Source organism: Vulpes lagopus, chromosome X, assembly GCF_018345385.1.
Source record: "Vulpes lagopus strain Blue_001 chromosome X, ASM1834538v1, whole genome shotgun sequence".
Taxonomy (NCBI): Eukaryota; Metazoa; Chordata; class Mammalia; order Carnivora; family Canidae; genus Vulpes; species Vulpes lagopus.
In genome coordinates, this window is record NC_054848.1 from 13,290,617 (window position 1) to 13,306,141 (window position 15,525).

Here is a 15,525-nt window from a genome sequence, read left to right on the forward strand (position 1 = left end):
CCATCTGCCTACAGTTTAGCTGCTGCCTTTGTGTTTCCCAGTCTTGGCATCTGCCTGAATTCTTGGGTAATAAATGAAACTTGAGTTCCTTTTTCTAATCTGTCAGCATGAGTATTACAGAGTTTATAAAATAAATTAATCAATTATCCATACCTTTAGCAATTAGTTCTGCAATTAGACTACTTACTTACTTTTTGAAAAAAAAAAGTTTATTTATTTATTTGAGAGGGAGAGGGAGTGTGCATGAGTGAGGAGGGGGGCAGAGACAGAAAGAGAGGAAAAGGGGTGAGTTGGATGCTTAACCGACTAAGCCACCCAGGCACTCCTAAACTACTTAATTTTTAAAAAGATATTTGACCTTTTTTCCCAATTTTATTGAAAGATAATATACATCTCTGTGTAAATTTCAGATGTACAGCACGATGGTTTGATTTATATATATTGTGAAAGATTACCACAATAGGTTCAGCTAACATCCATATTCTCATATAGATAAAATGAAAAGAAGGGGCCCCTGGGTGGCTCAGTCCATTGAGCATCTGACTCTTGATTTCAGCTCAGGTCATGATCTCAGGGTTGTGAGGTCGAGCCCCACATCAGGCTCTGGGCTGGGCATGGAGACTGCTTGGGATTCTCTCTCTCCCTCTCCCCCTCACCAATAAAAAAAAAAGAAAAGAAAAGAAAAAGTGTCCTTCTTGTCATGAGAACTCTTGGGGTTTTACTCTCTTAATAACTTTCTTATATATTGTACAGCAGTGTTAGCTATGGTCACCATGCTGTGCATTACATTTCTACTACTTATCTTATAACTGGAAGTTTGTACCTCTTGGTCACCTTTCTCTAATTTCCCCTCCCCTCTGCTTTTTTTTGTTGCAAATTTGACACTTACTTCCTTGCTTTTAAGGTTTTATTTTTAAGATTTTATTTTTTTAAAGTAACTCTACACCCAAGGTGGGGCTCAAACTTAAAACCCTGAGATCAAGAGTTGGATGTTCCACCGACTGAGCCAGCCAGGCACCCTGCAAATTTGACTTTTAAACAAAAGTCTTACTGCTGAAGATTTTGCCCAGCTTCAAATATTTATTTATTTTATGAAACCATATGGCAGACACCCCTATTCCTCCATGGTAAATGAACAAGAAAACAGTTAAGAAGCCTAGTTAGTTTTTGGTGCAACACCTGTGGCCTTTTTCAGAGCAGGACCTTGGAGACTTGGTTTTTTCATCTCTTAAATGAGTTCAGGCCATCTATGGTCCACAGTTGGTCTGGACTGGCTACATAAAAATTACCCAGGGAGCTTGTTAAAATAGAAGTTTCTAGTTCTCCACCCCTAGGAGATTCTAATTAGGGAGGTCTGGGGTAGTATCTAAAAGTCTGTAATTTATAAAAATTCCCTGGATAATTCTCCTGTGCAGCTATATTTGGGAACCACTGGGCTTAGAAGGTCTAGAACAAACAGAATTGAGTTGGGAAGGAATTTCTGGTCTGTTTGAAGATTCAGGTAATACTTACGTGCCTGGAGCGGGATCCATATGGGGAAACTAATGCAGTTATGATGCAGAGGCAAATTGGAGCCAGATGATAGAAGATCTTTAACTGGCTGAGTGTCCCTAAGGCCTGTGGTGCTATGCCATAGGCCTTAGGGACCAATTGAAGGACTTTGAGGAAAGTGTTTTGATGAGAGAAGGTGCTTTTACAAAATTATTTCCTTAGTGTGTGCAGGGTGGATCAGACTGGGAAAATAACTGAAGGCTAGAAAAAGACCCACTGCAGTTTTTGCAGTGCCCCAGGTAGGAGGTTTAATAATGAGCACATGGACTGAGATGGGAGCTGTGGGACCTTTGCAGAGCTAGCCTGCCTGGGTGGCACTGGAATCTGGGGCATGTTGTTTTAAGCTACTTTAAAAAAATCCATAATTTATCAGTATTGTGTTGTTCATCTACTTTAACTATTATAATGAATGAATTTATTGTGTTCATGTCCAGGAGATTTTAAAGGAAGCCCAGTAAATAAATTCATATAGAGAAGTAGTTGGCAGCAGCGACAGCTGCTGTTGCAAGGAAGGAGGGAGGAAATGAGAAACAAAGGGAGGCCTTTCTTGCCAGGCGGCAACCCCATCCTTACCCTGCTTCCACATGCTTGGGGAAGGGGGTCTAGCAGAGGCTTCCCCGAGCTGGATCTGCCAAACAATCTGTAGAATGCTCCTCTCAAAGGATTAGGTGTGGAATGTGGCATTTGGCATTTGAGTCAAATGGAATATTTTTCCTTTGTTCCTCTAAACCCAGTCGGTAGGTCATTGTTTCCCAAAGTGTGTACCACAGAACATAGTTCTGCTAGATATTAATAGGAGTTACATGAAAATAAGAAGTTGAAGCCAAATCATTTTGGGAACTGCTGGGTTAAGTGAAAGCAATGGCTTCCTTTACTTCACAGGATTTCAGAGTGTGTGTGATATGCTATGTGTTCTGTGAATTTCTAGAAGGGATATAGGCTATGCCATGTTCCCTAAGCTTATCTGTTTTCTCTAGGCCAGGCGTGACAAACTATGGCCCACAGGCCAAATCTGTCCCATCATCGTGTTTTTGTAGATAAAGTTTATTGGAACACAGTCACACCCATTATTGTGTTGTCTTTTTTTTTTAAGATTTTTATTTGAGAAAGAGACAGACAATGAACAAGCAGGGGGAGCGGCAGGCAGAGGGAGAAGGAAAAGCAGGCTCCCTATGGAGTAGGAAGCCCAAGGCAGGGCTCCATCCCAGGACCCTGGGATCATGACCTGAGCCAAAGGCAGATGCTTAACCAACTGAGCCACCCCGATGTTCCATTGTGTTGTCTTCTTTGGCAGCTTTAGCACTCAGTAGCAGTGTAGCATGTTTGCATTGGAGACACACAGACCAAATGGCCTGTAAAACTGAAAATATTTATCTGGCTCTTGACAGAGAAAGTTTTCCTATCCTTGGCTAGGCAATTCATAGAACTGATATTCCCTGGAACTCATATTTGAGAGATACTGCTATAAGAAGATAGAGGTGGGTTGTTCTAGTACTGCTTGTGATGAATCTGCTTAATTTTATTCAACTTTTATGCTGCCATATTTCTTTTCCTCTTGCTTTAAACTCTTTCCTCTCAACCATTTATCCATTGTTGAAGATCAAAATCTGGCTTCCATGTGTCATTGTTCTTTCCTTTCACTTATCACATGCCATCAATCACCAAGGATGTAGCTAGTGTCAAGCTTACATAGCTCTCAAATATGCCTATTCCCCACTTCCACCAGACTGATTTAAGTGACCATCATTTTTTGTCTTGTTTTAATTTTCAATGTTTTAAGTGGATTGCCTTTGCCCACTATGGGTTGCTTCTAATCCAGGCAAGGGCATATCGTCCATCTTGATAGAGTTGTTTCGTATTTTAATATATGGAGGAAAAAGGGAGCTGCTGAGGCCCCCTTGTTTCATGGGTTATCATTCTCTCCAAGTTGTTAGTTACCTTAGAAAAGTCTGTAGAAATAGCAAAGAAATCTCCCAGGCTTTTTTGGCTTTCCAGCTGCTAAGCCTTACACTATTTTCCTGAGGTAAAGTGAAATAGTTTCTTGCAAAGAGGGGCTTTTGTACCTCTAAATCTCATCTTTAGTTTTGTTTAGTTTAGTTTTGTTTTTACCACAAAGCTCATTTTCTTTGCTCATCTCTTTTCCTGGGATAATGTCTGGCTCCAGTGAAGCTCTACCTTTCTAGGACCTTCGTGATTCAGGCCCCTCACAGGATTCCACTCCTCTGAATGTTCAATAGATGGAGTCATTTAGAATCAGTCATGGGGTGGGGAGGGGAGGTTTTGATGTTCCTCCCAAGGAGGTTGGTGGTTAGATTCCACCTGACATAGCACCGAGGAGCTGTTTATTTTTGGTGGTGGAGCTAGAAAACCAAGGCCTTTGGATACAGTTTCAGGAAGGTAAACATATAAGTGGAAAAAATTGTCAGACCCTTTTCACAACTTGCTTTTTCATCCTTATCAACTCCCACTCCAGTGTTGTTTGGATTTTTAGAGATGTTTAAGGGAAGAAAGCAGAGGCAATGGTAATGATAGTCTACTACTTTTGCTGTGCTTAGAATCCTTATTTTTGTTGGAGAGTCTGATTTATTATTTCCCCTGTATTTTCCACAAGAGGGAGACTGCTCATTTCCCCAGGAAAGGAAGCATTAGGGCAAATGCTTCTCTCTGCCTGATGATGGAGGAGAGAGCTGAGCAGGTGAAAGGCGGGGAGACTAATCAGTCACTCCTTTTCTCTGTGACTAGCTGGCAGGATATGTCAATGCATACCTGTGGTCCTGCAGAGAGCTGCATGCATAGACTTGAGGCCAGAACATTTGTGTTCCAAGCAATAGATTTGGGGATGGAAGGTAGGAAGGGGCATCAAGTCCAAGTTGTGTTCTTCCACACAGGTCAGGGGAAATCCTGCATTCAGGAAGTTATTGGGCCCTCACTCAGCCGTTAATAAAGCTGACATTGGACCTATGGATCTTTTCTTCTTTTCCTTTTCCTTTTCCTTTTCCTTTTCCTTTTCCTTTTCTTTTCTTTTCCTTTTCCTTTTCCTTTTCTTTTCTTTTCTTTTCTTTTCTTTTCTTTTCTTTTCTTTTCTTTTCTTTTCTTTTCTTTTCTTTTCTTTTCTTTTCTTTTCTTTCTTTTCTTTTCTTTCTAGAAAGAGAGTGTGAAAGAGTGACTGAGTGTAAGAGCAGAGGGAGAGGGAGAGAATCCCAGGCAGACTCCACACCTAGTGAAGAGCCAGTTGTGGGGCTTGATCTTAGGACCCTGCGGTCATGAGCTGAGCCAAAATCAAGAGTGGGCACTTAACCGCCTGAGCCACCCAAGTGCCCCTGGGCCTGCAGATCTTAAAGTATGACATTATTTGTCAGAACCCTGAGGGAAGGTGGGTAAAGTCTTACTTACATTCCTCATATTCCTGATAAGGAATGGCTCCTGGATAGCTTTGCACAGGTGCTGCCTGAGTGTTTCAAACTCAGTGTGCCTGAAAGTGAGCTCCCCTTACATTTGCTTCTCTCATGGTTCCTGTCTTGGTGACAGATCTCTTACTGTCATGGTATCCTAAATTGGTGTTCTGGGTACTGGAGCTTCCTTTCTCACTATCCCTGTGCACTGGGCTGCACCCTACTTATCACTCAGGTCTTAGCTGTGATATCACCTTCATTCAAGTCTTTGCTCACCCACCCGGCCTGGTCCCTCATACTTCCTCACCAAAGTCTGAATTCCACTGAAGCATGCTTGTCCCATCATTTCTCTGCCTTTTCTGCTAGACTTCAAGCTTCTTATAAGAAAGGTCTAAGTATCATTTATCTTGAATAACAGATCTAGCACAGGGCCTGCCTGCAGTAGCTGGTCAATAAATATTTCTTGAATGAGTACCACTCGGTCCCAAGAGTACCTGAGGCTATATAGCATAGTGGTCACAAGCCCCACATTGGAACCTGAGGCCTGGGTTCAGACTCTGCTGTTTGTGTGATCTTGGGTGAGTTCTTCAACTTCTTGATCCTCAGTTTCTTCACCAATTAGATGAGGGTAATAATTCCTTCCTCGGGCTCTGATGATGAAATGCTTTCATCTATGCAGAACACCTGGAGAAATGTGTGACACTGTGTTTGGTGTTTCAGATAACTATCGACAACAGTAGCAATACAGTTATCCTTAATGGAAAGGAGAAGGCTATAAGCAAAACTTGGAATGAGAAATAAGGCATATGGAGTGCTTGCAAAATGGCTTTGGAAGAGGTGGACTGGTGATAGGGAGCTGAGGTTTCTAGCTAGGGCAGTGCAAATGTAGGAGCAGATGGGCTTGCTGTGGAAAAGAATGAATGGTGACGGGAGGAATAGGGTGGGAGAACCAAAGACAGAATCTTGAGAAATCCTAAATCTGAGGGATAAGAGGGGTCAAAACAGGAAAGAGATAATAATTACCAGTAGGAGATTGTCCTTCATCAGATACCAGGGACAGGAGTTTTAAAAAGATAGTCAGGGGTGCTGTGCTGGGCAGAGGCCTGGGCAAAAACTAGAAGAGGCAGCAAGAATCCAATAAATAGGGGAACATTTAATGCCCTTGTCTGTTACAGAAGAGGTGGAAGAAGAAAGAAGCCAGGCTCTAGAAGGAGTTAGAAAAGGCCGGGTTAGGAACAGGATGGACATGCTAAGGATGATTGTTGTGCTGCAGTGTGTGTTTCTGAAATGCATATTAATCTGTGGGTAGAGGACTGATGTCACTATAATGAAGAAGTCACATTAGTTCATATGGAGCATTTTTTCTCAGCATGTTAACACTTTGCATTATTGGCTAATAGCAGCTGAGTGTAGCAAGCCTCTTGGAGACCGGGAACAGCACATGGCATCTAGTCTCCCTGTACTCTTCTGCTTGACTCTTTGGCACCTGCTCAGTCTCAAAGGGCTTTGGAGGCAGTCCTCACCATTCTTTGTGCATTTGTCCATAGATTCCATACTACTTGGTAGCCTCAACCCTTCTGTTTACTCCTTCCATTATACACCCCCACTCCTGTGTTTTTTAAGGTAAAGAGTCATGTCACTTAGAGTGATTTTCTTAGGAATTTAATATTTTTAAAAATTTCAATTTTTTTATTATTATGGTTACTATTTTTGTTAGTGCTTGGGTTAAAATTTTAACAAATTTCCCAGCTTTTTTTTTTTTTCCCGATAAGCCTTATTTTTTTAGTTTGAGCTTGTAAAACATTAGTTTTTAGCAACACCTGTGTCTAGTTATGGACATTACTGTGACTCCTTTTCCTAATATTGAACAGTACTGGAAGGGGGCATGGGAGGGAATGGCAGGGTCTAGGGAAGATTTTCTCAGGGGTCCATAGACTTGACCACACTTGGCTGCATGTTGGTCATCAACTTCCACTTAGTAACATTTTCTAAGTGCTCTTCATTATATATTTAGGTGGTTATGTTTTTGCATTTTTATCTTCTGTATGATATTTTGCTACAGTCTGAACAGGTGTCTGAGGCTGAAATACACCCCCAGCTGAACAGAGCTCCCTCCCAGGTTGCTGAGAGTAGTCCAACGAAGAAGGTAAGGCCTGCAGGAAGGTGCCTCTCTGATGGCACTGTAAGCCCCTCCCCTGGGCTTCTTGTCTCTATTTGCAAATCTGTTTTGCTTTGGTGTCTGTGTCCTGACCTGAATGGTAATGATCCAGCTTTCCTATAATTTGGGCTCTTTGTGAAGATTAGGGTGCTGATGATTCTTGGGCCTGACCTTGATGTCACTGACCATTTGTACTTCCCTCTTCAGCCTTGGAGCTAAATATGGTGGCTTTGCTTTTGGCAAGTTCAGGAGGTGTGGTGGGGAGGGCCTTTGGCAGAACCCTGCAGGTTGCTGAGTGTCTAGGAGCACCTCTGGTGGGGGCCGGGAAGTCTGCCTTCCTTTGTCTGTGTGCCATGGTCCCCTCTTGCATCGCGGCATCTTCACCTTAGCCCACTGGTGTCACTGAGTCCCAGATTACTTACTCAGAAGGTACCACTCACCACTCACTTTTGCTCTCTGTTTACCTTCTTACCCTCTTCTGGCTGCACCCTGTTTTTCTAAGGCCCTCCTCTGATCAGAGCATGGGCCCTGGGCCTGGGAGCACAGGTGAGGAGGGGACTCCTAGGAAGCCAGCTGGCTGTCTCCTTCCAGAAGACATTGTGGCCCTTAAGCATGACTTCATGTATGAATTGGGAGTGGAAGAATGAGATGACTGAGACTATCACAAACTTCAAAGCTTACAACATGTTCCCACAGGCCCCAAAGTGAGGCAAGAGTGAGCTTTGTCTTCAGTCAGAAAAAGCCTTGTGCTGTGAAATGCACATAGCATTTAAAAAAGGAAGGGAGTTCCCATTGGAATCTGATACCTGTGTCCTTTCAGGTGCAAAAAGCAATAATATGCTGCAAGCATGGAAAGAACAACGAAAAAAGAAAGGCTCCTGGAATCTGATGCCCATGTCCTTCCTGTGTCATCCCCCCCCCCCCTTGTGAAGTCATGACTCAAACTTACATCCTCAGGTGTGGAGTTTGAACAGAGCACACACCTGACCTGAGGATGGGCATAGAAGGAACATGAGGACATTGGCATGATGAAGGGAGCATTTCTGTTGTGAACTTCGGGGTTTTATTGTTTTGTATTTAATCTGCAGGACATACCACATTCTCAGCCTCCATCAAAGCCCATCCGAAGGAAGTTCCGACCTGAAAACTCAGCTACAGAAAGCCAAGAGCCTCCTAGCACTGTTGGTGGGCCAGTGTCGGCAGCGAGCGGGAAGCCCCACGCAGCAGTCCAAAAGTATGTACGGCAGATCACGGGACTCAGACACCAGCTTTCCAGTTTTTATATGTGTGTACCTGGAAATCTGTTTGCATTTATACTCATGGCCATAGAACGGTGTGATTTTATGGTTGTAGTTTTGCCTTCTTGTCTCTGTGGTGGTACTCTTCCCGGGCACCCAGGAAGAGACCTGTGCTCTAGAACCTAACCTGAGCCAAGGGCCAAGCAAGTACAAAGATGTGCTGTTGCAGTTTGCTTTGATTTCCCTCCCTTCCTTTCTCCTCCTCCTCTCCTTCCTGCCGTGCTTCCTTGTGCTGGTGCACGTTTTCCTTGGAAGAAGACAGTGATACAAATGGCCCTTTTTCCTCTTTGCCTTCTGGTGCTCCCCCAGGGCAAATGGCTAGCTTTGTGACCCTCAGACCCAATTTTAAGTACATGTGGCTTGTGATTTCATTTTATTCCCCACGAAAATTTTTATTGTCGATCATCTCAGCACAGATGGTCACATGTGGAGCCTCCAAAATAGCTATGTGACTGGCTGTAACAGCTATGTGAGGGGGGCACCCGTGGACAAGGCTAGGAACTGAGAGAACAATGTTCCCGACAAACCAGTTTTCTACAGAGGGTTTTGTTTTAAGAAAACCTGTCCCTTGCCTCAGTTTTTCTGTAGTGAAATTAAGCAGTGCTGAGAGCAGAAACCTGCTGCTGTGCATAACTTCATAAATGAGCTTGCCTGGTCACTAACATAAATGCTCAACATACGCCCTGACACTGCTCTAGTGGCCTTGTAGATCCCAGGGGCTGCTGTGATTTTCTCCTGCTTATACTGTTGTAGAGAAAGAAGCAACGGATTCTGTGGGCACGACTTGCCTCTGAAGCCAAAACCCCATCATGAATCCATACAACACTCTTCAGATAATGTTTTTTGTGTCAGTTTTTCCAAATAGACAGTTCCCTAGCAGTATCAATGCATAAAGGAAATATATTTTGTCCTTAATGGCCACTGAGAGCTTTGACTATCTTTCAGCCACTGTCAAGCCTAGGGGATGAATCCATGTCAGGGACAAGGATGGCTAAACTTGCTTCTGTGTGCCATCTTGGCTTTCCACGGTGGTCTCTGCTTCACATCACTGTTAGTCAGGGATGGCTACAGCACCCTCCGTCCTGGATGGAGGGCAGCTGGCAGAGCTCATGCAGAGGTCTTTTTCTGTTTCTTTGCTTTATCTGTGTGTGTGTGTTTTAAAATAGCTTTCATTTTTTTATCGATTTTATTTATTTATTCATGAGCGACAGAGAGAGAGAGAGGCAGAGACATAGGCAGAGGGGAGAGGCAATACAAGATTGGGGAGCCCAATACAAGATTTGATCCCAGAACCCCGGGATCATGACCTGTGCTGAAGGCAGATGCTCAACCACTGAGCCACCCAGGTGCCCTTTAAACAGCTTTCTTCAGATGTAATTCACATAGCAATATAATTCACCTTTTACATGTGCAATTCAGTGGTTTTTAGTATTTCCACAAAGTTGTGCAACTGTTGTCACAAACTAATTTTAGAACATTTTCATTGCCCCCAAACGAAATTCTGTGGGTTAGCAATCACTTTCCATTCCTGTGCCATGTCCCAGGCAGCTAGTCATCTACTCTGTGTTTCTCTAGGTTCGCCTGTTGTGGCCATTTCATGTGAATGTAATCATGCAGCACACAGTCTTCTGTGGCTGGCTTTTTTTTTTTTTTTTTTAGTTAGCATAATGTGTTCAAGGTTTATCCATGCTATAGCCTGAGTCAGTACTTGATTCTTTTTTATTGCTAAATAATGTCCCATTGTATGGATATACCACATTTATTCATTCATTACTTGATGGACATTTCGGTTGTTTTCACTTTAAAGCTGTAAAGAGGGATCCCTGGGTGGCGCAGTGGTTTGGCGCTTGCCTTTGGCCCAGGGCGCGATCCTGGAGACCCGGGATCGAATCCCACATCAGGCTCCCGGTGCATGGAGCCTGCTTCTCCCTCTGCCTATGTCTCTGCCTCTCTCTCTCTCTCTCTCTCTCTCTCTCTCTCTGACTATCATAAATAAATAAAAATTAAAAAAAAAAAATAAAGCTGTAAAGAATAATGCTGGCATACTATGTGTGTACACGTTTTAGTGTGGGCTTACATTTTCATTTGTCTTGAGATGTACCTAGCAGTGGAATTGCTAGGTCATATGGTCACTCTATATTTAATATTTTGAGGACTTGCCAAACTGTTTTCCATGGTAGGTGTAGCATTTTACAGTCCTACCAGGAACATATGAGAGTTCTGGTTCCTCCTGGTATTTTTGGTCAACACTTGCTGCTATTTATTTATTTTTTAAAATTATTACAGCCATCCTAGTGGGTATGAAGGAGTATCTCATTGTCTTTTTGATTTACATTTCCCTAATGGCTAATGATGTTGAGCATCTTTTCATGTGCTTATTGGCCATTTGTTTATCTTTGGAGAAATGTTTACTTGATCCTTTGCCCTTTTCTGCTTGGATTGTTTATCTTTTTATGTTGAGTTAGGAATTCTTGACCTGTTCTGATTACACATCCCTTGCCAGATAAATGATTTGCAAGTGTTTTCTTCCATTCTGTAGATGGTCATTTCACTTTCTTGATGGTGTCATTTGCAGCTCTAAAGCTTTAATATTGATGAAGTCCAGTTTATTTTGTTTTCTTTTGTTACTTGTGTCTTTAGTGTCATGGCTTGGAAACCACTGCCTAACTCAAGTTCATGAAGATTTTTTCCTGTGTTGCGTCTATAGGTTTTATAGTTTTAGCTCTTACATCGAAACATGTGGTTAATTTTGAGTTCATGTTTGTGTATAAGGTAAGGAAAGGACCCAACTTCATTCTTTTGCATATAGATATCCAGTTGTCCCCACATCGTTTATTGAAGGAGATATTTTCTTTTATTTGCCAGTTTAGTGACTGTCCCTCACTGTGATACTCTCTCACTAGTTAGGTGACCACATGGTGTCAGACTGAGAGATGCTAGCGATCACCAGGAACACAAGTAGTGCTGTAAATGGCAGGGATGTAAGCTTTGGGTTAGGGAATTTCATACAGCTTGTTATCATTCCCAGACTAGTTTATTTTGGAGTGATAAGGAGCAACTTAGAATTTATCATTTTCTTAAGCCCTGGAGAGAGAGACAGCCAGACACATGATGGTTAGTCTGTATAGTTCTTTCTCAACCAGGGTTCTGGGAAAGAATGAAACTCTGATGCCCTTAGACATCCATTGTCTGTAGGAACTTAACCTCTCTCCTATGCATCTAGAGTGGTATTTACTGTGTATTGCTTTGGGGGAAATTGACAAAAGAGTGACAAGTAATTTTCTTAACTAACAGAACACTGGTTAAGAAAGGCTAAAAAAAATAAACTAGTTGGAAAATGGTCATCAGGTCTTCGGGAAATGAACATCAGAACTGACCTATTGTAAGAAACAAATTCTTCTTCATATATCATCATTGTCTATTCCATTTAGGGAAAAGGAAAAATAAAATAATCTTTTCTAAGTGAGCTGCTGAGTCCAGATTATAACTAATAAACAACTCTTGGATTGTGTCATAATTACTGAGCTGCTTGTGAGGACAAAAGTGGGTTTTTAAAAAAGATTTTATTTATTTATTCATGAGAGATCCAGAGAGAGAGGCAGAGACATAGGCAGAGGGAGAAACAGCTCCCTGGGAGGAGGCTGATGTGGGACTTGATTCTGGATCCTGGGATCACACCCTGAGCCAAAAGCAGACACTCAACCACTGAGCCACCTAGGTGTTCCAAAAGTGGTTTTTTAAAAGAAATAATATGACTTACTTGTTTTTTTCCCTCATGTCTTGTACATCTTGTATAGATGGACCTTGGGAAAATAGAATGGTTTGAACAGTTTGGAGAGAGAGGGTGTTGTATAACAGTACTATGACTGAAGCTGTGCCAGCTTCCATGGTTTTTGCTCTTTTCTATAAACTCTGGAAGTGTCCTGGACCACCCTAGAGCATGCCCAGCAGCCAGTGTGACAGTGTCTGCTTGCCTGCGTGATGTTCTTAGTGTGCTTGGATTCTGTTTTCCTTCCTGCTGCATGCTTAATGGTACCAGATTGTCTGTAGGGTCAATGAGTGGCATTCCTAATAAAAACCTGCTATTTCCAAGTAGAGAAAAGGTAATACAAGTTCATTTTTTAGACGCTGTACTCATAATTCCGTGGGATAAATTGGGGCTCAGGTTGAAGGCCAAGAAGATTTTTCTTATCTAGAGACCCCAGTTTATATTCTTTCAAATATTGGTTCAGCTGCTTGAATGAAACCCAATTAGCAGTCACTCAGATAAACATAGAAATTGACTTCTTTCTTGTGTAGAAGTCTAAGTTGGTGAGTGGTCCCAAAGCGTAGATTAGCTCTGTGCATGAACCCGGGTACTTTCCTGTATTCTTATTCTGGATCCCTGTGGGGCCTTTATATTTATGGTTGAAGATGGCTCACTAACATGTTCACATTCTAGACCCCGGAGTGGGGAATGGAACAAATGGAGAGAAAACAGGCTATTTTTAAGGGGATGACTCAGAAGTGGCATCTCTGCTTTGGCCCAAACTTAAGTCATATGGCCTTACCTACCTGCAAGAAAGACAGGGAAATGGAATTTCTAGTTAGAGGGCCATGTACCTCACTCAAACTGAGAATGCTAGGCTACTGCAAACAAGAAGGCACAAGAAGAGGTTTTGGAGGACAGTCTGCCACACAACCTTGAGTGGACAGTGCCTCATGGTGCTGCTGTTCTAAATTGATAGATAGCATGACACACAACAGAGCCAGACAAAACAAATGTCTACGTAAGTGTTACTTCTTCAGTTTCCTCCCTGGAAGCCAGGCTGGTTAGAGTACAGCCTGAAACAGTGAGTACAAATATTAGGAGAACCTGAAGAGACAGACTCCAGAAGCAACTCTTAAGAGGGTGAGGCAGGTTAAATGCTTTGGTGACCCCTTCAGAGGTATTCTGGGCTTGATCCTATCTTTGTGTTATTTAGGGCTCCTTTGGTAGCAAATGATAAAAGGCAACTTGAGGTAGCAAAACCATACTCTTTATTATTTTTTTTTTCTTTATTATTTTTTTAAGATTGTATGTATTTATTTGACAGAGAGAGCAGGAGAATACAACAGGGGGAGGGGCAGAGGGAAAGGGAGAAGCAAGCAGACTCCCCACTGAGCAGGGAGCCAGGACTCTGGGATCATGACCTGGGCTGAAGGCAGAGCCCCCCAGGTGCCCCAAAACTATACTCTGTATTATAAGGATATAGAGGTGACTCGGGGAAATCAGGGGCAGGGTGGATTGGAAGAAAGGATTGCAAACCTTCTGGGGCTCATTCTGATGCCTCTCAGTTTTCTTAGGATGTTTTTGACATTTTTGTCTATGAGGACTTCTCAAGCACCTTCAACTGTAGAGATTACTGTGCTGGGCCCAGGCTGAACTGAATTATTAGCCATAACTCAAATCATTTGGAGGGAGAATCTGGTCAGCTCAGCATGGGCCAGCATCCATTTCAGTGTCAAAAGAGAGGTGAACAGGATGATGCCTGGGTGGCTCAGTGGTTGAGCATCTGCCTTCGGCTCAGGGCGTGATCCTGGAGTCCTGGGATCGAGTCTGCATTCGGCTCCCTGCATGGAGCCTGTTTCTCCCTTTGCCTGTGTCTCTGCCTCTCTCTCTGTGTCTCTCATGAATAAATAAATAAAATCTTTATAAAAAACAAAATTATTTTAGATATTCTAATTCTTCTTTCCACATAAATTTTGGAATAATTTTGTCTTGATCTACAAAAAAAATCTTGCTGAGATTTCGATACAAATTTTGTTAAACCTTTGGGGTACCTGGGTGGCTCAGTTGGTTAAACGTCTACTTCCCCCTCACCCCTGACCCTGCTCATGCTTTCTTTCTCAAATAGATAAATAAATAAATAAATCTTTAAAAAATTAGAAAAAAAGGAATTGTGTTATCTGAGGAGAATGGACTTTTTTTTTTATTATGTTGAGTCATCCAATCCATGAACATGATGAATATTTCTCTATTTATTTTGATCCTATTTTTTCATTAGTGTTGTATAGTTTTCAGCATGTAAGTCTTGTAGTTGTTTTGATATATCTAAGAATTTTGGTTTGAAGCTTTGTAAATATTGTGTTTTAATTTTTCTCTAAGTATTCAATGTTAGTATATCAAAATTTTATTGATTTAAAAAATTATCTATTGTTTTTTTGAGAACTGGGGGAGAGAGAGAGAGAGAAAGAGAAGAGCAGAGCAGAGGGAGAGGGACAAGCAGACTCTACGCTGAGTGCAGAGCCCAGTGTGGGGCTCAATGCCACAACTCGGAGATCATGACCTGAGCCGACATCAAGAGTCAGACATTTAACTGATTGAGCCATTCAGGCACCCCCATTCTATTGATTTTTGTACGTTAATCTTCTCTCCTCCACACTCACTTCTATTCTAGTTGAAGTCATTTATTAGTTCTGAGAATTTTTTTTATAGATTCCTTGGAACTTTCTATATAGGCTATTATGTCATCTGCAGATAGGGACAATTTCATTCTTTCTAATTTGTGTGCCTTTAATTTCCTTTTCTTGCGTTATTGTGGTGGCTAGGACTTCTAGCACTGTATTGAAAATAGTAATGAAAGTAGAAATCCTTGCTTTGTTCCTCATCTCAGGGGGAAAGCATTTAGTTTTTATTATGTATGTATATATGATGTCAGCTGTAGTTTTTTTTTGTAGATATTCTTCATCAGCTTGAACCAGTTGACCTCTATTCATAGTTTTCTGAGAGTTTTTATCATGAATGGGTATTGAGTTTTATCAGGTGATTTTTCTTTATCAGTTGATACAGTCATGTGATTTTGTTCTTTCACCTGTTAGGTTGGTGGATTATATTTATTGGCTTTTGAATATTGAATCAGCCTTGCATCTCTGGAATAAAGCTCTCTTGGTCATGGTGTATAGTTTTTAATACACTGCTAAATTCTATTTGCTAATATTTTGTTAAAGAAATTCCATGTATCTCCAGGAGAGGTGTTGTGTCTAATTTAGGTCTTGCTAGACTGCCCATTTCCAAGTTACCTGGTTGGAGAGAGCAGGATTTGGATGGGGAAAGACTTTTTACTGTCTGCCTTTATTGGCATTTATGGATTGCTGATTTCTCCAC

General features: G+C 41.9%; 1 protein-coding gene across 6 annotated transcripts in view; it reads left to right on the forward strand.

Annotated features, from left to right (window-relative positions):
* Positions 1-15,525, forward strand: part of REPS2 (RALBP1 associated Eps domain containing 2) — a 227,493-nt gene that overhangs the window by 186,041 nt on the left and 25,927 nt on the right. For all 6 annotated transcript variants that reach the window (XM_041740770.1, XM_041740772.1, XM_041740771.1 and 3 more), the window contains 2 exons: positions 7,006-7,089; positions 8,190-8,335. In XM_041740770.1, the coding sequence (XP_041596704.1) occupies positions 7,006-7,089; positions 8,190-8,335 (230 nt within the window). The remainder of the gene's footprint in view (positions 1-7,005; positions 7,090-8,189; positions 8,336-15,525) is intronic.